Source organism: Puma concolor, chromosome A1 (assembly GCF_028749965.1).
Source record: "Puma concolor isolate L17-30 chromosome A1, mPumCon1.1.hap2, whole genome shotgun sequence".
Taxonomy (NCBI): domain Eukaryota; kingdom Metazoa; phylum Chordata; class Mammalia; order Carnivora; family Felidae; genus Puma; species Puma concolor.
The window spans coordinates 35,555,440-35,580,859 of NC_141667.1; the positions used below are offsets into that span (position 1 = coordinate 35,555,440).

The 25,420-nt window shown below is 42.4% G+C and overlaps 1 protein-coding gene across 3 annotated transcripts in view; it reads right to left on the reverse strand.

Moving 5' to 3' along the window:
* The window catches only part of PAIP1 (poly(A) binding protein interacting protein 1), a 31,221-nt gene extending 23,572 nt beyond the window's left edge, over positions 1–7,649 (reverse strand). Inside the window, exons 1-2 of one of the 3 annotated variants that reach the window (XM_025923651.2) lie at positions 7,437–7,649; positions 5,900–6,069 (exon numbers count right to left, since the gene is read on the reverse strand). In XM_025923651.2, coding sequence (XP_025779436.1) covers positions 5,900–5,998 — 99 coding nt within the window. In that variant the 5' untranslated portion in view covers positions 5,999–6,069; positions 7,437–7,649. Of the gene's footprint in view, positions 1–5,899; positions 6,070–6,660; positions 7,288–7,436 lie in introns of those variants that run through there. The other 2 variants (XM_086678395.1, XM_086678402.1) reach the window with 2 other exon arrangements.
* Between the last annotated feature and the right edge of the window lie 17,771 nt (positions 7,650–25,420).

Below are 25,420 nucleotides of genomic sequence, written 5' to 3' on the forward strand. Positions count from 1 at the left end.
TATGCTACACTCCAAGGAACTGACAAAGGCTTAAAATCCAACTTTGACATATGTACAAGAATATTCATTGCCAACAATCCACCTAACAATCAACAAAGAACTGGCTAAATATACCACCTTATATCCATGTAATAGATCAAATAGCCACTTAAACACGATAGATTTACATCTATTAATACAGAAATCACTAATGTTAAATGCGAAGAACAGAACCGTATTTTAGGACAGCTTAATTTTTAAGAGATTTGGAGACGGTGAAAATTTCTGGAAAGATAGACAAGGGATAACAGCTCTGGAGCCCATGAATGTTCATATTATAAACAGTGACCACTGTTTTATAAAACTGAAAGCAGTTAAGCATTATAAATGCATACATTAAATACACTTAATATTAGCTACATATACATTTTACATTAAAAATACTTTGACATATAGAGTTTTATAGATTTGGAGTGTCCTGTTACTAATGACAGAAAAGCAGGAACCCGACACGTCCTAGCTGAAGGTATTAATTTCTGGTTTCTATCAAATGTCACTCACTGTGGCAAAAATGCAGTCTCAAAGAAGCAGAACTCTTTTAAGAGAACCCAAAGTCCAAAAGTAAAGAAGGGAGAGTAGAGCTGTTCTGATTATAAGCATTACAGGGGACTGGTTCACAAGCTGCCATTTCAAGGAAAAAAGGAAGCAGAGAGTATTCTGGACAGACCAGCACTCCAGTGTGTTTGCATTATTTCTCTAGTACCAGATTTTTCCAAGTACAAATTTCATCAGTCTTCAATGTGGAGTTAAATGGCTTTTAAGCTGAGGGATGAAGTTTTACTTATTTTTCTTAGAATTCTGTGCCAAGAGATTAGGAGGGACAGTTAGACAATGCACTTTTCATGGAAGACTTTGAATACATTGGTACAGAGAAGACCTTAATCCAAAGCAACAGGAATAAAAGGAAACCGATCAGACACCTAGACGGTGGCAGAGTCAAGACTACTTTAGTTTGAAGGGGGCAAGAGTGTGAAAGACAAACAGGAGTCAATATACTGTTTTTGGCCTACACAGCTAGTCAGAATATAAAAAAAAAAGGCTTGCAGAAGATAAATTCTTTTTTTATACTTGAATTTCAACGTGAGATCCTCATGAACAAGTCAAAACAAACACAAGGCAGGAGTTCAGAGAAAGAATTAGATTTCAGTATCAGTAGACAGGCAATGGTCAGATTCTAAGTGACAGGTAGGATCACCAAGGCAGGTAATAAAATGTGGGGGGGCGGGGGGAAGAACCTCAGGGGACTACAGTCTGAGTGAAGAAGGAATGATCTGCAAACTGGAAGGATGAAGAAAGCACTGCCCCAGTGGCCAAAGGAAAAAGAAGAGGTGGTCAGAGGCAAATGCTACAGAATAATCTTAGGAGTTGAAATCTGAAAGAACAATGGTTGCAGTCTTAGGAATGAAACACTAGGCAGAGAGAGGGAAAAATTAAAATTGGTATCTTAAATATTCAGTTTTTATAAAAACAAGAGGAACTTCTAAAAGACTGAAAAGGTACCCTTGGCTCCTAGCACAGGACCAGACTCACTGAGACTTGTTAAACTGCACAGATCATATGGTGGTCAGTCTACTAAGATGAGGGTTAAGAGGACAATAGATTTTAGGGGTACCTGGGTGGTTCAGTAGGTTAAGCATCTGACTCTTGAATTCAGGTCAGGTCATGATCTCCCGGTTCGCGAGATCAAGCCCCATGTCAGGCTCTGCACTGACAGTATGGAGCCTGCTTAGGATTCTCTCTCTTCGCCCTTTCTCCGCTCGTGCTCTCAAGGTAGATAAACAAATAAATAAAAAGAGGACGATAGATTTTAAAACCCAAAGAGCATCAGTAAAGGTCACAAAAATAGTACCAAATCAAATAGGGGGATCAGCCTACAGAGGTTTGATCACTGAGAAGTAAAATAGTACTAACAGTGAATAAGTTTACATTTAGGAGAACATCACTATTGAAAGGCAAAAGAAATAGGCAGTAACTTGAGGGGAACATTCTTAGAAGAAAGAAGGGATTTTGACGGGTGGGGATTTTTGTTTCTTAATAAATGCTTTGTGAATTCCTATGTAGAATTTTTGGTTCTTGTAAGTGAGCTGTGATTATTCAAGATGTAATGGTTGATCTGAGAAGAAGCAATAGCCAGGAGTTGACAGATACAGCAACTCCCTGGTAAGAAAGCATAGAAAGCAGGAAATTCTAGCAGTGGGATTAGAGGAAGGACTCGAGGATAAAAGGGTTCAGAATCTTGGCAGGGTTGAGAAAGCACAAGCAACTATCATAAAGGCTTTCAGAAAAAAGTATGAATACTTGAGAACAGATCCAGTTCAAAGATACCCAGATTTTCATGCATATCAAAGCAGACTTAAGGCACTTTTATTTTGTTCACTGCTGTATCCCCAGTGCTTGACTCACAGTAAGAATCCAACTATCTGTTGAATGAGTGAATATAACTAACTTTGGATTATGGCTACTGTTATCTGTCACAAGACCCTATCCTAAGAGTCAGGGAAAAACCAAGGATACTGCCATTCTGTGACTAAGTGGACAGAGTAAAACACTTACCTTTGATAGAGGGTAAAAGGGTAAATGAGGAAGACTAGAGAATGCACCAGAGCAGGGGTAGCAATCTTGAATGATTATAGAATAGAGGCGGATTACAAACAAATGAGGCAAGCCAATGAGCAATTAGAGGTCATGTATTCCATCTAAGGTGGCTGCCTCCATTCAGCTGCAGACAATTTTTTGCTCTAGCAAAGTTAACAGTCCGGTACAACCCCATCTTATGATTTTAAGAGAAACCAGAAAATTTAGATTTGCAACATCTAATTTAAGTACTGGTTGGTTATTAAACAGGCCTTTAAAAAAAAAAAAAAAGGAAAAACAATGAGGGCCAAAGACGACACACCTGCAGGCCACACACGAGCCATGGGCTTCTGGTTTGCAATCTGTTCTGGCCAACTGAGCATAGAAGAAACTAATCTAATAGAAGATATCAAGGAGTGCCTAACAGAGGACAATGGCTCAAAATAAGTGGACCAACATGGCTCTGTAGCCCAGGAGTCACCTGAACTATGTAAACTAGTTGATACAGAACTCTGGAAAAAACAAAAAACAAAAACACAAAAAAACACATCCCTATCATAAAATGGCCCAACAGAGAGACAAATGGGAAACAGTATGTGGCTGTCTGAAAGTGCTCTTCAAGAGTTAATTCAACTACTCACAGCTCTCCAATGGTTCTTTTCCTCTCCGAGCCAAATACAACTTTTTGGCAAGAATCCAAGCTGTCCTCGCTTCTATTTTACATGACTGACATCAAATCAACTGCTCTTTCTGAATGCCTATCCTTTCCCCTTCCCGGCCACAAAGCTTTTTTTTGTTTTTTATTTATCTTCAGAGAGAGCATGTGAGCGTGCACACGTGAGTGAGTGAGTATAAGTGGAGGAGGGGCAGAGAAAGAGGGAGAATCTGAAGCAAGCCCCTTGCTGTCAGCCAAGAGCCCATGTGGCACCCGAACTCATGAACCATGTGATCACGACCTGAGCCGAAATCAAAGAGTCAGACGTTCAACTGACCAAGTCATCCAGATGCCCCCCAAAGCTTTTTCCTACGGCAGTCTAAGATGCATGGAGTTTCTAAAACATGGGGTACAGTTTTTCCATACCTTTTCTATCAAATATGGAAGGAAAGCACTGCCCCCCACCCAAGAAGCAACAAAATAGGTGTGCCATCATTAGTTATCAGGTAAACACAAATTAAAACCACAAGTAGCGGGGCGCCTGGATGGCTCAGTGGGTTAAGCATCCAACTTCGGCTCAGGTTATGATCTCATAGTTTGTAAGAGGCCCACATCAGACTCTGTGCTGACAGTGTGGAGCCTGCTTCAAGTTCTGTGCCTCTCTCTCTCTCTCTCTCTCTCTCTGCCCCTCCCCTACTCACACAGTTTCTCTCTCAAAAATAAGCAAACATTAAAATTTAATAAAAAAACACAAGTAGATACCACGTACCCACCAGAATGGCTAAACTTAAAAACAGAAATTTCCAAATACTGACAAGGAAGCAGAGTAAGTGGAAATTACATACTACTCAGAGTGTACATTGGAACATTTTCTTTGGAAAACTATTTGGCAATCTCCATTAAAGTTGGCTACCGGTGCAACTGGGTGGTTCTGTTGGTAGAGCATAAAACTCTTGATCTTGATGTGGACTTCAAGCCCTATGCTGGGTGTAGAGATTACTTAAAACCTCTGGGGGGGAAAAAATGAGTTGACCACCCTATGTCCCTGCAATTCCACTCCTAGGTATGTACCCATGGGTAGAACAGCAGCCCTATTTATAATAGCCCCAAAGTGGAAACAATCAAATGTTTATCAAGAGACAAAGGGAAACAGGTGCCTGGCTGGCTCAGTTGGTAGAGCATGCAACGCTTGATCTCAGGGTCATGAGTTCAAGCCCCACGCTAGGCGTGAAGCCTCCTTAAGATTAAAAAAAAAATTTTAGAGGAGACAAAGGGGACAAATATTAAAACAAAAACAGACAAGATGGGACTGTGGTATATTCTCACAATGGAATGCTAGATTAAGTCACCATGTTTATAAGCTAAAACATGGATTAACTTGAATGTCAAAAAAAGTGAAAAAAATATATTCTGTATGAGTCCTTTTATACAAACTTTGAAAACAGGCAAAACTTGTAAATCAAAATAGTAGTTAACCTGGAGAGCAGTAATGATTAGGAGGACACATAGGGAGCTTTGTTAATGTTCCTTTTTTTGGTTTGGACACTGGTTGCTTAAGTGTTCATTTTGTAAAACTTTGAGCTAACCTTTATGTACACTATTGGGTTAAATGTCAGTAAAACTAAGAAATTAGGAAAGAGAAGACTTCTGTGCTAAAGTATCATTTTAACCCTCTAATGGTTCCTGCCCCACTTATCTACAATCAATTGCTATGCATTTACCCAGGACATATTCCCAATTGTGTTGTGTTTTCTCCCACTTAAAAGGAGTTCAGTTTATTAAGTTATTGACAAAAATGAACCTGAAAGTTTAAAAGTTCTTCATACTTGTGTAAACACTTTATCAAAACCTCCTACGTTTCTTTAGTTAATTACAACCAGAAACACTTGTTTTAACATAATAGAGTCCACATGTGTAACATTAAAAAACTTACCTCAAATTAGTCCGCAGCAGAACTATGGTTTAATTTACTCTAAAACTACCAATGAATATTCAGTTATCTTGCTGAAATCCAATTTAAAATCAGCTTTGCCAGGCCATTATTCTATAGATCATCCACTTAGTCTGGACACAAATTTTGTTATTTTTTTAATGTAGTTTTTTTAAAATTTAATGTTTATTTTTGAAATAGAACCAGAGAAAGTGTGAGTGCACAGAAGCAGGACGGGGGGGGGGGGGGGGGGGGTGGGGACAGAGGATGGGAAGCCAGCTCTGTGCTGACAGCAGGGAGAACCCCATCAGGGGCTGGAACTCACTAACCTGAGAGCATGACCTGAGCACAAGTCGGAGGCTTAACCCACTGAGCCACCCAGGTGGCCCTGGACACAAATTTTAGCTTTATATATTGAAAGTGCCCTAAGTATATCCTTTACTAGGCTAGAAATACTCTATAGATACCGGGAATACAGTGAAAAAAGACAAAAAGGTCTACTCTCAATTTACATGGATATTTTGAACATCACAAACCACAAAACATATTCCTGAATCTGTCTGGTTTCTTGGAGAGTGTAAAGAATTCATGACGTTTTTATGTGTAGTAGAAAGTTCCATAATACCGATTAATGACATAAAGTAATAATCACGTTATTCCAGTAATATTAATCCAGAATTGTAGTAAAAAGGCATACTTACTGTATAATTAGAAGAATAACCTGATGGATAAAATTCAGGAGCGTTCACAGACAGCTTAGACATTAATACAGGAGCTACAACCACCTGGGGTTTAGCCATTGCTGACTCCAAGTTCTGCTGTGGGATATTATCCTGTGAACTAGGTGGAGCTCTCAGGGGCCTCGTTTGCTCTGAGAAAGGAAAAACGGGGTGTTAGATGCGTTCATTCCTTTGTATAGCAACTTACTATCTGCTGAAAAGCCACAGGAGAAGGACTGGTTTTTAAGAGTTAAACAAGAACTGTCACGAATATTAAGGTTATCGCCAGGATATATACAGAAAGCCTGCAAAAAGGAACAATAGGCTGCTTTAGCTCATTTATGGCCATACCTGCCTCCTAAATGAATGCTCGAGAGCTTTCTTTTTCCTTTTTTCGTTTTTAAGGAGTTAAAAGAGGTGGTTGCACGCTTAAGGTCTCCCTTTCCAAGGCTGGGAAGGGGGAGGCGATTTTTACTTCCTCCCCGGACGGCAGAACTCAGAGACCGCGCATTGGGCCCCTCCCCCCAGCCGGGGCGCACAAAGGATTCCGGCAGCCACCTTCCAAACCCCGTTCCGGGCCCGTCCCCACCCCGGAGCAACCGGGCCCCTCGGGGAACGCTTTCGGGGAACGGGGGGGTTGGGGGGGGGGGTAGAAGGAAAAAGAGCGCCGGCCTTGCCGCGCGCCAAGGGCCGTGGGGAAGCGTTGGCCCAGGAGGACAGGGTCCCCTAGAGCGGCTCCGTACCTGGGAGCGCCCCGGGCCGGGGAGGCCTCTGGGGGCCGGCGGGGACCTCGCACTGGGCCCCTGGCGGCGGGGCCGTCCTGGGCTGGCGCAGCGGCGGCGGCTGCAGGAAGCCCGGGGCTTTGGGCTGCGGCGGCGGCTGGTGCCGCGGCCGCTCAGCAGCCCCCGCTCCGTTCGGGAAACCGCCGCCCTCAGGCCCGCCCCCTCCGCGGCCCAGGCCCCGGCTCCGGCCCCGACCAGCACCTGGGGCCCGATCGAAACCGTCCGACATGCTCCTCCTCCTCCGCCGCCGGGGGCCGCTGCCGCTGCGCTCGGGAGAGGACGCCGGGGGGGAGGCGCCGCGGGCCGGCTCTCGCCGCCGCGCTCACTCGGGCCTCATGGAGGAGGAGGGCTGCGGGCCCCTGCGCGGTTCCTTGGCGCCTCGGGCGGAGCGGACCGCAGCCAGAGCACCCGCCGAACCCGCCGCTCCAGAGCGCCCGCCCCCCGCGGCTGCCCTCCGCTTTTCGATTCTCCCCCAAACCCGGCTCCCCCGCCTTCGGCGCGGCGGGGGCGAAGGCGGGTCACAGCGGCCCCCCGCGGCCCGGAGGCCCCGGGCGCGTCCTCCGCGTCTGCTGCGGTTCGTGGCGGGCTGGGTGCCGCGGCCCAGCAGGCCGCTCGGCCAGTGGCTTCCCGGCCAACGGACAGCCCTGCCCGACGCGGGGACCGGGCGAGGGCATCTCGGCCCACCCCCCGGGGCGGGCCGAGAGGAGAAAGGGGTGCTCACCCCAGGCAGGCCTTACCTACGCGGTGCCTCTCGGTAGAGAAGTGCGAGACTGACGGTTGATGCCAGGAAAATAAAAATACGGGGGGAGGGGGCGTGGAGGCAGCGCTAGGGTTCGCGGACGCGCACCTCCGTGGGCGCGCAGGTGTGTTCAATGACCCGGAGCCGGCCGGCCCGAGGACTGGCCCGGAAGGACCGCTGCGGGAGAAGCTCCGCCACCTGTCTGGTCGGCCGCGGGGGAGGGAGGGGGGAACGCAATCAAAATGCACCTCTCTCCCCCGCCCCTTTCAATTCACATAAGGTAGTTTATCAGAGTAGGTCCTACCTACTGTGCCCAGGCTTCAGTCTTCTCTCTTTTTTCTTCCCGTCCGGAAATGTTCACAAAATGCACTACCTTTCAATGAAATTACCCTCTTTTTCGTCGTCTACCAGTACCGTCCAATAAAAATATAGCGCGAGCACAAACGCAAGCTACTTATGTAATTACAAATTTTCTAGAAGCCACATTAACGAGTAAAAAACAAAAAAAAAAACAAAAAAAAAAAAAACAGGTGGAATTATTTTAATCTATTTTACTTTACCGAATATATCCAAAATGGTATTTCAACATGTAACTAATACAAAAAATGTTAATGAGATGTTTTCCCCTTTCTCGTACTAATTAAAACACAATGTGTATTTATTTTATACTTGCAGCACGTCTCCGTTGGGATTGGCACATTTCAGGTGTTCAGTAGGTACATGTGGCTAGTGGCTACCGCATTGCACAGCAAAGTTCTAGACATTACTTATGTGTAAATTATTGTTTTTGTCAGGTCTGGTGCTGTGACAGCCAAATGAAGAATGAATGTAAGTAATGAAAAGGAGAAAAAATTCATTTCTTTACTGTTATACTGAAATATCCTCACAGACTCTGATTGTAGCCCTTTATATTAAGTCAGGTTTAATGTTTTTCAATCTTGTCATCTTGAGAATCATTTCAATTAGGAACAAAACTCATGTTAACCCTTTTCTCTTCTTACTAATAAAAACAATATTAACAGCTTCACCTAAACGAGTGAGAAGAATGGCTTTAATTACGGCAATCCTAAATAAATGATTCATGCTGTTGATTGTTGGCAAAAATTGAAGGGAAGGAAGCCAACAAAAAGTAAGGTTCTTTGGTGTGGTGAAAAATGTAGGATTCAAAGTGGACCAGAGCTTGGCTTAGATCCTGGCCTTGACCCTTAAAGCCTGTGTGATCCTAGGTAAGCCAGGGATTTAGCTTCTCTGAGCCTCATTTGCCTCATCTTTAAAATAATAAGTATGTTGTAGCACTGAGTATTTATTACAAAGACAAGACAACAGTGTAAAAATTCGATGGGGACATTGAAGTCCATTCTTTTATGTAGCGGTCAGTCACTTCTTACTTTTCTGTTCTTCAGGAAGGACTCACAAACTGTATATTCCAAAACAGTGAGAGTGAGTTATCCTAATGTTCCATTAGGTAGATACCCTCGACCTGTGCCAGGCTTTTGTTCGCATTCATTACCCTTTTGTTCCCCTAGGAACTTTGATGATGGCTAGCACTTTCTTTACACCTGAGACATTCTTATCTGAGACTAAGGCTACTATGCATCCATGGAGACATCAGGGTATCTTTAATTGAGATGTTATCCTGCGCCTTCTCCCTATTTACTGGTACGTAACTTTACCCCTATTCTTATGAGATGTGAAAGGTAGACTTAGAGATAACAGGGATGGATTTAGCTTCATCACAATAACAATAGTTAATATTTAGTATGTGCCAGCCATTGTTTCAAGAGCTTTACTTTTATCATTTTATTTAATCCTCACATCCTATGAGATAGCCATTCCAATTACCCACATTTCACAGAAAAGGTGCCAAGATACTACAAGGACTATATCCATCTGGGGACTGTTATAGGACTAAGTGGCAGGTGGTAGGTAATGCAAAATGCCAAGAGGCCAGGGGCACCTGGCTGGCTCAGTTGGTAAAGCTTGCAACTCTTTTTTTTGTTTGTTTGTTTTTTCCTATCTTAGAACCTTTTCTTTAAATTTCATTTTAATTTTTTTAAATTTACATACAAATTAGTTAGCATATAGTGCAACAATGATTTCAGGAGTAGATTCCTTAGTGCTCCTTATCCATTTAGCCCATCCCCCCTTCCCACAACTCCTCCAGTAACCCTCAGTTTGTTCTCCGTATTTTTGAGTCTCTTCTGTTTTGTCCCCCTCCCTGTTTTTATATTATTTTTGTTTCCCTTCCCTTATGCTCATCTGTTTTGTCTCTTAAAGTCCTCATATGAGTGAAGTCATATTGATTTTTGTCTTTCTCTGACTAATTTCACTTATAAAGCTTGCAACTTTTGATCTTGGGGTTGCAAGTTTGAGCCCTACATTGGGAGGAGAGACTACTTTTTTAAAAAATGCCAAGAGGCCACACACACACAAACATGAGCACCAGGTAGGACTCTCTGGAGAGAATCATCAGAAATGCTCCTTCTCCACACTTACGCCTTTCTTATTGATTTATGAAGGTAGGGCTAAATTTGGAGAGGCTGGAAAATATGTTGTAAATCTGGGAAAAGGACCTGCTGTAAAATATGGAAAGAATTTGTTTCCTTAAGCTGGGTTTGAAAGAACTTTTCCGGAAGACTTCCCCAAGCTGTCTAATCTTAGATGCTTCCCTTATGATAGTTGTATCTTGGAAAAACTTTATCTTGGCACTTAGTATGCTGGATTTTTACTGTTTAGTCTATTTAACTGTCCTCTTCACTAAACTACTTCTGAAGTCAGAGGACACTTTTTTTTTTTTTTAAGTAAACTACGCACCCAACATGGGGCTTGAGCTCACAACCCCAAGATCAAGAGTTGTACGTTCTACCCACCTAGCCATCCAGGCACCCCAACCAGAGGCCACCTTTCATCTCTACACCCTTAGATCTTAGCCCAGTACTTGGTACATAAAGGCTTTTAACAGTGATGGGAATCACCTGCAATACAGCTTTTCCTTTCCTGTGTCACCAGTATAGTGATGATGAAAAGACTGGTTTTCTTTCCTAGTTCTTGAGAGATTTAAGTTAAAAGATGAATGCTTTAAAAAAGAAAAGATTGTTTTTCAGAAACCAGTAGCACTTAATGGCTTCAAAATCCCCATTGGTTGGGGCGCCTGGGTGGCTCAGTCGGTTGGGCGGCCGACTTCGGCTCAGGTCATGATCTCGCGGTCTGTGAGTTCCAGCCCCGCGTCAGGCTCTGGGCTGATGGCTCAGAGCCTGGAGCCTGCTTCCAATTCTGTGTCTCCCTCTCTCTCTGCCCCTCCCCCATTCATGCTCTGTCTCTCTCTGTCTCAAAAATGAATAAAACGTTTAAAAAAAAATTAAAAGAAAAATCCCCATTGGACCATATGGGAGTAGACAGTGCAGCCTTCCAAGTCCAGCTAATAGGAGAAAGTTTTCATAAAAATTTAAATAGGAGAAGATATTTACAACCATATACTGACAAAAGACCTGTACCTAGAATATATGAAGAACTCTCAAAACCCAACTGTGAAAGAATAATCCACTTAGGGAGCGGACAAAACAGACATTTCACTGAAGAGAATGTACAGATGGCATTTAAGCCCATGGGGGAAAATGTTCAACATCATTAGCTATTAGGTAAATGAAAATTAAAACCCCAATGAGATTTCACTACCTACATAGCACAATGGCAAAAGAAGAAAGTAGTGACAACACCAAATGCTTGCGAGAATGTAGAGAAACTAGAAACTGAGTCACTTGTTGGTGGGAATGTAAAATGGTATAATCATTCTAGAAACTAGTTTGACAATTTCCTTAAAAGTTATACATATGACTACCATATAACCCAGAAATTGCACTCCTGGATATTTGTGATGGTTAACTTTATGTGTCAGTTTGACTGGTCCATGGGATGCCCAAGTAACTGGCTAAGCATTATTTCTGAGCATGTCTCTAAGGGGGCTCCTGGAAGAGATTAGCATTCACATCAGTAGACTGAGTAAAGCAGATGGCTCTCCCCAAAGTGTCATCTTAACCATTGAGGGCCTAAAGAGAGCAAAAAGGAGGAGGAAGGAAGAATTCCATTTCCCTGACTCATTGCTTGGGCTAGGACATTGGTCTGGCCTTGGACTGAGACACCATTAGTGGTGCTCTGGTTTTCAGGCCTTCAGACTTAGACTGGAACTATACCACTAGCTTTCCTGGCTCCCCAGCTTGCAAACAACAAACCATGGGACTTTTCAGCCTCTATAATCATGTGAGATAAATCCAAGGATTGGTTTTGAGTATTAAGATATCATGGAATTTGCCTGCTAGTAGGTTTGAGATTTGCTTGGGATCTGTTACCCCTTCTTTTCTATTTCCTTTTTGGAATGGGAATGTTTGTCCAATGCCTGCCCCATCATTGTATTTTGGAAGCATATGACTGGTTTCACAGCTTCGTAGCTGGAGAGGAATTTTGCCTCAGGATGAATTGTACCTCAGATCTCATCCATATCTGATTTAAGCAGACTCCATGCATGGGGCTTGAACTCACAACCCTGAGATCTTGATCTGAGTCAGACAGTGAACTGACTGAGCCACCCAGGTGCCCCCATCCATATCTGATTTAGAGGAATTTTTTTTTAATGTTTATTTATTTTTTAGAGAGAGAGTGCAAGTGGGGGAGGGGCAGAGAGAGAGAGGGAGACAGAATCCAGAGCAGGTTTTGTGCTGACAGCAGAAAGCCCGATACAGGGTTCAAACTCACAAACTGTGGCATCATGACCTGAGCCACCCAGAAGCCCCTGATTTAGGTAACATACAGATGAGATTTTGGACTTTAGATTTTAAACTTGGTGCTGGAATGAGTTAATACTTTTGGGGTTCTTGGGATGGAGTGAATGTATTTTGCATGTCAGAAAGGCATGAATTTTGGGCAGGGGCAGGGGCAGAATGCTATAAATGTTTGTGTCTCCTCCAAATTCATATGTGAAAGCTATAACCCCCATTACGATGATATGTGGAGGTAATTAGGTTTGGATGAGGCCATGATGATAGCCTCCATAATGGGCCTCTTGCCCTCATAAGAAGAGGAAAAGATCAGAGATCACTCTCTCTGCACCATGTGAGGACACAGCAAAAAGATGGCCATCTGCAAACCAGAAAGAGGGCTCTCACCCAAACCTGACCCTGCTGGCACCCTGATCATGGACTTCCCAGTCTCCAAAACTGTGAGAAACAAATTTATTGTTTAGTCCACCCAGTCTGTGGTCTTTTGTCAAAGCAGCTCAAACTAGGCACTTATCCCAAAGAAATGAAGATTTATGTTCACACAAAGCCTGTACCCAAATTTTAATCACAGCTTCATTCATACCATCCCCAAGCTGGAAACAACCTACGTGTTCTTTAATGGATGAATGGTTAAACTGTGGTGCATAGAATACTACTCAGCAAGAAAAAGGACGACTACTGAGACACAACAATTTTGATGGCTCTCACAGGAATTATACTGAGTGGAAAAAAAAAAGAGCCAATCTCCAAAGGCTATTTTGTGATTCCATTTAGACAACCTTGAAATGACAAAATCATAAAGTTGGAAAATAGCTTAGTGGTTTCCAGGGATTAGGGAAAGGCTGGGGTTTAGGGGGAAGCAGTGTGACTATTAAAAGGGTGGCTACTGGGGCACCTGGGTGACTCAATTGGTTGAGTGACTTTGGCTTAGGTCATGATCTCATGGTTCTTGGGTTTGAGCCCCATGTCAGGCTTTGCACTGACAGCACGGAGCCTGCTTCAGATTCTCTGCCTCTCTCTCTCTCTCTCTCTCTCTCTCTCTCAAAAATAGACATTAGGCACACCTGAGTGACTCAGTTGGTTAAGTGTCCAACTCTTGATTTTGGTTCAAGTCATGATCTCACGGTTCATGAGTTCAAGTCCCACAACTGGCAGTGAAGAACCTGCTTAGGATCCTCTCTTTCTCCCTCTCTCTCTCCCCTCCCCACCTCGCTCTCTCTCAAAATAAATAAACTTAAAACAAACAAACATTAAAAGGGTAAGTAGTATGAGGAATCATTGTAATGGAACTATTTTGTTCTTGACTGTGGCGATGCTCACCCAAATCTACACATGCGATAAAACTGCATAGAACTAAATGCACATATGCTTGTGTAAACACACACACAGATGAGTGCATGTAAAACTAAGGTGGGCATATTGTCAATTTCCTGGTTGTGATATTGTATTATACTTATGCATAGTTACACAAGATATTACCATTGAGGGAAACTGGGTGAAGGGTAAATAAGATCTCTCCATATTATTTCTTATAACTGCCTGTAAATCTAAATTATCTCTAAATAAAAAGTTTTAAAAACGGAACACAGAAATAAATCTTATTTCCTCTTATTCTATCACTCCCTATACTTCCCTAGTTAGTTCAGTTCCCCACCCACATTATCATGGCAACATACATACCATAAATTAGTGGGGCCATCATTAAGAGAGAGAAAAATTAGCTGGCATGTTTATTCTCTTGGGTTTCATTTGTGTAAATTATCTTTCTCTCCTAGTCTCTTGGGCCTTCTATGAAATGTAGCCCCAGCCAGTCAACACTTGACTCCTGGATCAAGGCTCCAATCCATCCATCTTTGAGTGCTAGGAATGCTGCTTGGGATCTCCCCAATGTCTGCTGTGGTTACTCGTTTAATGATGATCTCTTAGCTGGACTGTAAACTCCATGAGGGCAGGAATTCAGTAAATTCATTCAGTAAATATTTATTGCATGTCTGCTCTGTGCCAGACACTGTTCTAGTGCTGAGGATAAGCAGCGGTATGAGATCAGTAGCTGTGAGGTGTCTGAGACTAGAAGCAGGAAGACCTGTGATGGCTGTAGCAGAAATTCCAGAGGGAAATAATAACGGTGACTAAGGTAGTGGTCGTGGGCTTGGAGAGAAGGGCCAAATTCAAGAAATGTTTCTGAAGAAATTGACAGTTGTATGTGGGGCTTACTGAGAAGCTGGAGATAAGGTTGACTCCCAGGATTCTGGCTTTGATACATCATCCTCCAAGAGTGGGTGTCCCAGAGGGGAGCAGGTTCAGCGAAAGAGGGGACTCTCACTAGCTTTATTTTGGACAATTTCATTTGGCACTTGGAGCATCTGAGTGGAATTGTTCAGTGGACAGGTAAAAAAAAAAAATGGAGTTAGATTTCAGAGGAATGTTGTCTACAGTTAGATATTTGATAACTGAAGCCACAGGAGAAATGAGATTACTTGGGGGAAAGTGGAAAGAGGCCAAAGAAGAAAGAGAAGTGCAAATTCAATGGCTGGGTTGAAGAAGAGGAATCTGTTTACTGTGTTTACATAGGACTGAAACGGAGAGAAGCCAGCGGCAATGTTAAAAAGGGAGAGCCCAAGAGTGTTGTACGTTAGAAAGGTCAAATAAAAGTAGCATTATAAAGAATCTAGGGGTGCCTGGGTGGCTCAGTTGCTTGAGTGTTCAACTCTTGCTTTCATCTCAGGTCATGATCCCAGGGGTGTGAGATCAAGCCCTGAGTTCCATTCTGCGCTGAGCCTGGAGCCTGCTTTAGATTCTCTCTCTCCCTCTGCCCCTCTCTCCTGCTCACTCTCTCTCTCTCTCAAAAATAAGAAGAAGGAGAAAAGAATCTGTGAAAGTGCACCTTCTCTGAGCTGGAGCAGTCTACTTGCCTTGGCAGGTACCTACTGCCTGATGCCACTAGACGCTTGAACGACAGCCACCCCCGGGAACCAAGTCCTCCTTCACCCACCGATCTTCCGGTTATAATTTGCCTAAATTTGCACTTTGAGAACAACAATAACAACAATAATAGCTAATATTTAGCACTTACTGTGTTCCAAGTAAACACATGGGGTATCTCACTTAATTGCCTCATTTAATTTCCAAACAGCCCTGTGAAGTACGTACTATTATTTACTATTTACCTCATGTTATAGATGAAAGCGCTGAGATTCAGCGAAGTTAATTAATTTGCAAGTCCAGAGTCCACACGCTGAAACAACACTACATTTTATCTCTAGAATAAGCGGGTCACAGAGATGCAAAGATTCTATTCTCTTTGAGTTATACTGCTCACTGTAAATTAATAAATAGGTATTCTCATGATATTAGAGATTTATGAGTGATTTGGGTGCAGACAGTTGTCAGTATTAGGAAGTATTGACAGCTCTAAACTTGACAGTAAAATACATGGGAGAGACATGGCAAGTTTGTAAGGCAAGTGTATTAAAGATGTTGTGTTGCCATTATAGTGGTGTTTTTTTGTTTTTTTGTTTGTTTTTGTTGTTTTTTTTAAGATGGGAGAAAAATGCATTTGTTAGCTAAAGGCAATGAGGGAAAGGAAAACATCAGGGGAAAAGAAGGAAACTGAGAGAATAAAGGACTAGAGGAGGAGGCAGGTCACAAATTCAGAGTCTAGGTGGCAGAAATAACTTATGATGGGGGAAAGCTATTTCACTAAGAAACGGAAGCAGATGCAGAGAAATTGCAGGAGAGGGAGGGTGCTGGAAACTTAACACGATCTCCATATTCTCAGTAAAAAGGGGAGGAACTGTCTTTACTGTGAGGGTGGGAGACATAAAAAGAGGGAGTTTGAGGAAAGTGGCAATGCTTGCACGTGGTGCTCTGGGCGAGGAAGCTGCTTAGGAAGGGGGTCAGTTCACAGGAGAACCGCTGGGTGCTGCACAAAGTCCAGCTGAAGTCGGAGACCAGAGATTTGCAGGGGCAACGCTCTGAACAATTTTGTGATTTTCCTCTAGCAACCCTTGGCAACCTGATGTAAGAACTGAGAAGCCTGTTAGTGGGAGTGAAATTTCATTATGCAGTTGAGGCAGAACAGTAAAGTCAGAAGGGGCTGAGAGGTTGCTCGTGGCTTAAACTAGATAGAGACAGGATTGAAGATGAAAGATAAGTGATAGCTTGGAAGGAAAAAGGAATCAAGAGTCAGAAATAGGGGAGCTGGAAAGGAAGAATGTGGTGGTCAGAGCATGAGATAGGAGTTGAAAATTTTAGAGGAAGTGCTGGGTGAATAATTACAGCAGGCAATATTCTACTGATTGCACAATTCAACTAATTGAACTGAAATGCTTGCTGGCTAGCAACAAGGTAATGTAATAGCTAGAAATGTTATTTTCAGAGTCCAAATTTGGCATTCAAAAGACAATTGGGAACATGAGTGTTTAATATATAAATATCAAATAAGACATCTTTTGCTACTAACGTGTTCTGCTTCCCTATCTCTCTGGCACAGTCTATGCACTGCTCTTTTGTTGGCATAAGGTCAAAAGCCATACAGTTGATCTCTGAACAACATGAGTTTGAACTTTACAGGCCACTTACATGCAGATTTTTTTTTGCAATAAATGTAATATGGTACTGTAAATGTATTTTCTCTTCCTTATGATTTTCTTAACAACATTTCCTTTCTCTAGCTTACTTTAAGAATATAGTATAGGGGCGCCTGGGTGGCGCAGTCAGTTGAGCGTCCGACTTCAGCCAGGTCACGATCTCGCGGTCCGTGAGTTCGAGCCCCGCGTCGGGCTCTGGGCTGATGGCTCAGAGCCTGGAGCCTGTTTCCGATTCTGTGTCTCCCTCTCTCTCTGCCCCTCCCCCGTTCATGCTCTGTCTCTCTCTGTCCCAAAAATAAATAAATGTTGAAAAAAAAAAATTAAAAAAAAAAAAAAGAATATAGTATATAAAACATATAACATACAAAACATATGTTAATTGACTGTTTATGTTATTGATAAGGCTTCTGGTCAACAGTAGGCTCTTAGATAAGTTTTGGGGGCATCAAAAGTTATATGTAGATTTTCAGCTGTGGGGGATGAGAGAAGGCCAGGGCTCCTAACCCCTTATGTTTTTCAAAGGTCAGCTAAATCTCCTTTCTGTTTCAATAGTACATAAAAATTTTATGTTAAAATTTAAAAAAATGTTTTTTTAATGTTCATTTATTTTTGAGGGAGAGAGACAGAGAGCAAGTGGGGGGAGGGGCAGAGAGAGAGGGAGACACAGAATCTAAAGCAGGCTCCAGGCTGTCAGCACAGAGCCTGACATGGGGCTCGAACTCACGAGAACCAACCGTGAGATCATGACCCTAGACAAAGTTGGATGCCTAACTGACTGAGCCACCCAGTCACCCCAAAGCTTGGGTCTTAATGAGAGGGCATCTTACTCAACCTTGGTTAGTCAGGAAAGGCTTTCGTGAGAAGGTCTTATTTCAAATTCAATAAGGGAGTAGAAGCTATAATCCAGGTAAATGAATTGGGAGGTACTAATAAGAAGGACTCTTGATGTTCACAGAAATGTGTCTCTCTCTGAAGGGGCCTGTTTTCCTTATCTTCCTTATCCTTCACCCCACAGGCCAGTCAGTTATCTTAGCATCCTCTGCCTAGAGGATGCTCTTCCCCACCAGGAACCACTGAACTAGAAGATCTGCATCCACGTCTCAGCAATATCTCTTTTTTAATGTGACTTTAGGTGGGTCAGCTAACCTCAAACCAGTTTCTTCATCTTAAAACATGAAGAACAATACTTACTTCAATTATTGAAATGATCAGGTGAAATCACATATGTGAAGGTACTATGTAAATTGTAACATATGACACAGATTTTCACTATTCTTAATATCCTAAAGTGGAACGTTGTATGCTTTGGTATTCTTGAGCCCATAATGGATATTAAGAAACAAAGAATTCTTAATGATCGCTATGAATTTATAGGTACTTTTCAGGTCAGCCAAGTTTAAACTCTGAAATGAATTGTTCCCTGAAACTACTTAAAATGTTTGAGTTAATGCCATAAATTATTGTAATTGGTCTTTGATTCAAAATCTACCACAGAGATGTGATAGCTAAAGTATCACCTAGTGGTAGAGTGAGCAATGTGATCCTGAGAGTATGTTGGTCATTATATAAATAAAAAGAGCAGTAGAGAGGGAAATTTGAGAATCAGCAGGCCTAATAAATATTGGAAATGTTGAAAAAAACTGAAGTGGGATGGGGGAGGATGAAAAACTTCATTACTCCCCCCCCCCCAATTTATCATGGTCTCTTGAACCATCAACATTTTCTACCTCTATTTCAAAAAAGCCCCACTACTGAAAAACCATTTCATGAAATTTATTTCTTGTGCAGTGGGTAAACTCACTTGGCAAATCTGTATCACGAAAAAGAGGCACTTAGAAGTGAATTGAATATGGGGTGCCTGGGCGGTTTAGTTGGTTAAGCATCCCAACTCTTGATTTCGGCTCAGGTCATGATCTTGGCTCAGGTCATGATCTTCTGGTTCGTGGGATAGAGCCCTGAGTTGGGCTCTGCGCTGACAGGGCAGAGCCTGCTTGGGATCCTCTCCTCCCTCTCTTTCTGCCCTCCCTCGCTCATGCATGTGATCTCTCTCTCTCTCTCTCTCTCTTTATCAAAATAAATAAATAAACTTAAAAAAATAGCTTATAAAAAAAGAAATGAGGGGCACCTGGGTGGCTTAGTTGTTTAAGCATCCAACTTCGGCTCAGGTCACGATCTCATGGTTTGTGAGTTTGAGCCCTGTGTGGGGCTCTGTGCTGACGGCTCAGAGCCTCGAGCCTGCTTTGTATTCTGTGTCTCCTTCCCTCTCTCTCTCTGCCCCTCCCCGTCTTGTGCTCTCTCTCTCTCTTTCTCAAAAATAAATATTAAAAAAAAAAAAAGAAATGAATTGAATGTATGTTATTAATGAGTTGAATCTGTTTCACTTTTATCCTCCAGATTACAGGAGTGGGAAGACTGCCTCAATCTAATTATAATAGTTTGCATTAAATTTTTTCTAATTATACTAAGAAAAATTTCAATAATACAGCTAATTTGAAAGAATTTTACGTACTAGCCTGTATACCCTCCTTTTAGATTTCTTCATTAATGTTTTACCACACTTGCCGGGATTATTTTTAAAAATAAGTATTTTATTTTGAGATAATTGTTGATTCACAAGCAATTGTAAGACATACATGATACAGAGAACATCAGTACTCTTTACCTAGTTTCCTCCAATAGTAACATCTTGCAAAACTCTAGTACAATGTCACAACCAGGATATTGACACTGATACAGTCAAGATACAGAACGTTTCCATCATCACAAGGATCCCTCATGTTGCCCTTTGTTAGTCACATCCACCCTTATCTCCTCCTTAAACGCTGGAATCTACTATTCTGATCTTTATTTCCATAATTTTGTTATTTTACCAATGTTATATAAATGGAATCATACAGTATGTAATCTCTTGATGTCAGCTTTTTTCTCCCTCTCAGCATAATTGTCTGGAGACTCATCAAAATTGTATGTGTTGGTGGTTCACTCTTTTTCCTTGCTGGAGAACTATTCCATGGTAAAGCTGTGCAACAGTCTGTTCAACCATTCACCTGTTGAAGAACATCTGGGTTGTTTCCAGTTTTGAGCTATTATGAAAAAAGCTACCATGAAAATATGTGTATAGGTTTTTGTGTGAACATAAATTTCCATTTCTCTGGGACAAATGCCCAGCGTAATCGCTAGGTCACAGGATAGGTGCATGGCTAGTTTGTAAAGAAACTAGAGAACTGTTTTCCAGAGTGACTACAAGTTCCATTTTACATTCCTGTCAGTAGGGTGTGAGTGATCCAGCTTCTCATCATTGCTAGCATTTGCTATTTGATATTATTTTTTATTGTAGACATTCTTATAGATGTGTAACATGTCTTTAAAAAAATTTTTTTAATGTTTATATTTGAGAGAGACAGAGAGACAGAGAGCAGGCAGGGGAGGGGCACAGAGAGAGGGAGACAGAATCTCAAGCAGGCTCCAGGCTCTGAGCTGTCAGCACAGAGCCTGACACAGGGAGCAAACCCATGAGCCATGAGATCATGACCTGAGCTGAAGTCTGACACTTAACTGACTGAGCCACCCAGGCACCCCAGATGTGTAATGTCTTATTGTAGTTCTAATTTTCATTTTCTGTTTTCATTTTCAATTTTTTTAATGTTTATTTTTGGGGGGGGGGAGAGAGAGAGAGAGAGAGAGAGAGAGAGAGGCAGAGAGAGGGAGACAAAGAATCTGAAATAGGTTCCAGGCTCCAAGCTGTCAGCATAGAGTCCCATGCAGGGCTCAAACTCTCAAACCATGAGATCATGACCTGAGCTAAAGTCGGACACTCAACCAACTGAGCCACCCAGGTACCCTTAATTTTCATTTTCTTAATGACTAATGATATTGAAAATCTTTTTATGTGCTTATATCCCTCTTCAGTGAAATATGCTTTTTGACCATTTTCTATTTATTTATTTATTTATTTATTTATTTATTTATTTATTTATTTATTTATATTTTGAGAGACAGAGAGAAAGCAATATGAGTTGGGTAGAGGGGCAGAGGGAGAGACCGAGAATCTCAGGCAGGCTCCACACTGAGCGTGGAGCCCAACGCAGGGCTCAATCCCATGACCCTGGGATCACGACATGAGCTGAAGTCAAGAGTCAAATGCCCAACCGACTGAGTCATCCAGGTGCCTCTCTCTCTCTCTCTCTTTTAAAGTTTATTTGAGTAATCTCCGTCCCCAACATGGGGGTAGAACTCACGACCCCAAGATCAAGAGTCGCATGCTCCTCCAACTGAGCCAACCAGGCACCCCTACCCATTTTCTATTTGGATTTTTAAAAACTGTTGAATTTTGAGAGTTCCTTATATATCCTAAATATATGCCCTTTGTAGATAGGAGTTTTGCAAATATTTTCCCCCATTATGTAGCTCTTCTTTTTATTCTGTTAATCAGGCCTTTCACAGTGCCAAAGATTTTTATTTTTTTTAAATGTTCATGTATTTTTGAGAGAGAGAGATTGAGAGCGAGCATGTGCACATATGGGTGAGGGGCAGAGAGAATCCCAAGCAGGCTCCGCACCCCCAGTGCCACCAGCGCAGAGCCTGATCTGGGGCTGGCACCCACAAACTGTGAGATCACGACCTGAGCTGAAACCAAGAGTCAGATGCCTCGGTTGAATGAACAAACACGAGTTCATTCCTTGGTGAGTCAGAAATTGCACCAGGTTGAGTTGTTGCCCAAAGAAACTTTCATCTGTAGCAAATAAGGAGATCACAGGGAATGGTTTCCAAAGCTGTGAATACCCAAGAGAGGGTGAATGGGTTCTTTTTGTTTAGGGTTAGGATGAATATTTAGATAAGGAAGCTTCATCATCCTACACAAAGGAGGGCATAAGGTCATGCATGTGCCTTAAGGAAACACGCTGATACACATGTTGCATGTGAGGCTCCTCCTTAGGTAGAGACTTTAATACTATGAAGTAAAGATAATTGTAGGTCATTCTAGAGGTCACTCCATGTTCCATCTGCACAGGCACAAATCAGGTTTAGCTCAACTGGTCTTGGTGGTCTGGCCCAGCTGGGAGATTTTGCCCAGGCAGTTGCTATCACGGGAGGGTGTGTGTGTTGGGGGGGGGGGGGGGGCGTGGGGGGGGGTGGTTTCTGGTTTCATTTGCCTGAGTCTAGAGGAAAGCCAGAAAGAAGAGCTTACAGGAAAAAGTAAGACAGAAGTTAGTACATACAAGCAGGTGAGCAGTGAAGGCCCAGTTTTGGGGTCTAGCTGGGGACAATTTTACACTTAAGTCTGTATCCCATTCTGATCGAATTACTGTATAAACTGTGAGACTTAGATTTAGGCTAAGTGTTTGTTGCCTATGGATGTCCAGTTACTTCAACATCATTTCTTAAAAAGGCTATCTTTCCTCCATTGAATTGCTCTTGCATTTTTGCCAAAATTAAATTGGGCACACTTCTGAAAATCTTTATGCCAGACCCCGGGCTATCTTCTTTACACTAGTTTTTTCTCCTCTTTACAACAACCTGCAAAATAGTTATTTAGCATCTGTTCCATGCCAAGCACTGTGCTAGCTCAGAGAAAGAAAAGACAAACAAGTCTCCCTGGAATGCTTCACAGAGGAAGCGAGAAGCCTGAGCACAAGTCTGCAAAGAATAGGGAGAACCGGAGAGCATTCCAGAGTGAAGAAAACGCATGCAAAATGGCTGGGGGGGGGGGGGGGCGGTGGTGGTGTACAACAGCTTTGTACATTTAGGAAGCAGTAAGTATTTTGTTACAACTAAAAGGAGAGGGGCACCTGGGTGGCGCAGTCGGTTAAGCGTCCGACTTCAGCCAGGTCACGATCTCGCGGTCCGTGAGTTCGAGCCCCGCATCAGGCTCTGGGCTGATGGCTCGGAGCCTGGAGCCTGTTTCCGATTCTGTGTCTCCCTCTCTCTCTGCCCCTCCCCCGTTCATGCTCTGTCTCTCTCTGTCCCCAAAATAAATAAACGTTGAAAAAAAAAATTAAAAAAAAAAATAAATAAAAAAAAAAAAATAAAATATCTGTGGCTAGGGGCGCCCGGGTGGCTCAGTCGATTGAGCGTCTGTCTTAGTCTCAGGTCATGATCTCACGGTTCATGAGTTCAAGCTCTGCATTGGGCACAGAGCCTGCTTTGGATACTCTGTCCCTCTCTTTCTCTGCCCCTCCCTTGCTCTCTCTCTCAAAAATAAATAAACATTAAAAAAAAAAAAAAAATACCTGTGGATATCTCCTTGGAAATGACCCGAAGCAGTTGGCTGCATGAGTTTGGAGCTGAAGAGAGATTTGGGCTGGACATTAAGCTCAAAGTTGCCATAGCACAGTTGACATTCGACTGCCAGGAAGAAAGTATTCAAGTTAAAAGGAAAGAGAGCCAAGAGAACATTTGAAATGTTGGCACATTTAAGTGGCTAAAGAACTGAGAATGAATGGTTACAGAAGTAGGAGGTCATAGGAGAGTGGTATATTGACAGCCAGCAAAGGTGAGAAATTCTGGTTTTTACAGGTAACATCTAGCATAAAAAAAGATCTACAAAGAGACCATGTTTCACAAAGGTGTTAAAAAAACTGTTTATTTGAACTAGAGTTTTCATCAAAATGCAATATTTTTTAAATTAAATATAAACAAGTTAACTGCTATTGTGGAGTTTTATAATCTAGTAGTTTGAGAGGACAATATATACTTATATGTATTTTAAAACTGAAGGAGGGGCGCCTGGGTGGCTCAGTCAGTTAAGTATCTGACTTGGGCTCAGGTCATGATCTCATGGTTTGTGAGTTTGAGCCCCGTGTCAGGCTCTGTGCTGACAGGTCAGAGCCTGGAGCCTGCTTTGGATTCTATGTCTCCCTCTCTCTCTATCCCTCCCTGACCAGTGGTCTGTCTCTCTCTGTCTCTCAAAAATAAATAAATGTAAAAAAATTCTTTTTAAAAATTGAAGAAAAAATGTAGTTACATTGAATTTTCATTTAAGAAGGCAAAACATGGGGCACTTGGCTGGTTCAGTCAGAAGAGCATGTGACTCTTGATCTTGGGGTTGTGGGTTCAAGCCCCATGTTGGGTGTAGAGATTACCAAAAAAAAAATAAATTTTAAAACCTAAAAAAAAAAAAAAAAAGCACATAGCAAGTATATGAGGAAATTCTTCTAATTATTAATACAGTACAACTTTCATTTGAATTTCCACCAAATAATTTGGATTTTCACTTTAAACTCAAGAACTGTTAAATCTATCTATGTTTAAAAAAAAAAAACAGGGGCTCCTGGGTGGCTCAGTCGGTTGAGCATCCGACTTTGCCTCAGGTCATGATCTCATGGTTTGTGAGTTCGAGCCCCGTGTTGAGGTCTGTGCTGACAGCTCAGAGCCTGGAGCCTGCTTCGGATTCTGTGTCTCCCTCTCCCTGCCCCTCTCCCACTCATGCTCTATCTCTCTCTGTCTCAGAAATAAATAAACATTAAAAAAAATTAATAACGAAAACCAAAAAACAAAATACTACTCCTCTTTACATTGTAGCACCCTTAAAAACACAGAATGCGGGGAGCCTGGGTGGCTCAGTCTGTTAAGCACCAACATCAGCTCAGGTCATGATCTTACAGTTCGTGGGTTTGAGTCCCACGTCAGGCTCTGTGCTGACAGCTCAGAGCCTGGAACCTGCTTCAGATTCTGTGTCTCCCTCTCTCTCTGCCCCTCCCCCACTTGTTCTCTCTCTCTCTCTCTCTCTCTCTCTCTCTCTCTCTCTCTCAAAAATAAATAAACATTGAAAAAATTTATTAAAAAAGACACAGAATGCCCCTTCAGTGGGTTGAATAGTGTCCCCCCACAACTTATCACCACCCTTATTTGGAAATACAGCTTTTGCAGACGTAATTAGTTAAGGATCTTGAGATGGAATCATCTTGGATTTAGGGTGGACCTTAATTACATTTACTGGTGTCCTTTTTTTCTTTTTTTTTTTTTTTTACAGGTGAGGGAAACACCCAAAGAAACTTGATTTGTTCTAATTTTTAATTTTTTTTTTTTTTTTTTTCAGAGAGAGAGAGAGCACATGCCAGTGGGGGAGAGGAGCAGAAGGAGAGAAGCTCAACATGGGACTCAGTCCCATGACTCTGGGATCATGACCTGAGCCAAAATCATGAGTTGGATGCTCAACCAACTAAGCCACCAAGGCATAGCTGACTGGTGTCTATAAGAGAAAGAACATGGAGATTTGGGCACAGAGAGACATGCAGAGAGGGTGGCAATGTAAAGAGGAGGCAGAGATTGGGAGTCATGTGTCATGTGTCTATAAGCCAAGGAGGACCGAAGGACCGCTGAAAATCAGAGGCTTTCTCCAGAAGACAGACACAGTTTCTGCCTCAGACCCTCTAGAGGAATCAACTCAGCTGACACCTTGATGTCAGACTTCTGGCCTCCAGAATTCTGAGAGAATGCATGTCTGTTGCTTTAAGCCACTCAGTTTGTAGCAACTCGTTATAGCAGCCCTAAGATACTAATATAGCCCTATCTCTCACCATTTTCCGGGGCCCCCAAAGATATCATTAGATAAATCATTTTTTATAAGATTTTTTTTTATTAAAAAAATTTTTTTTTTTTTTTATTTTTTTTTATTTTTT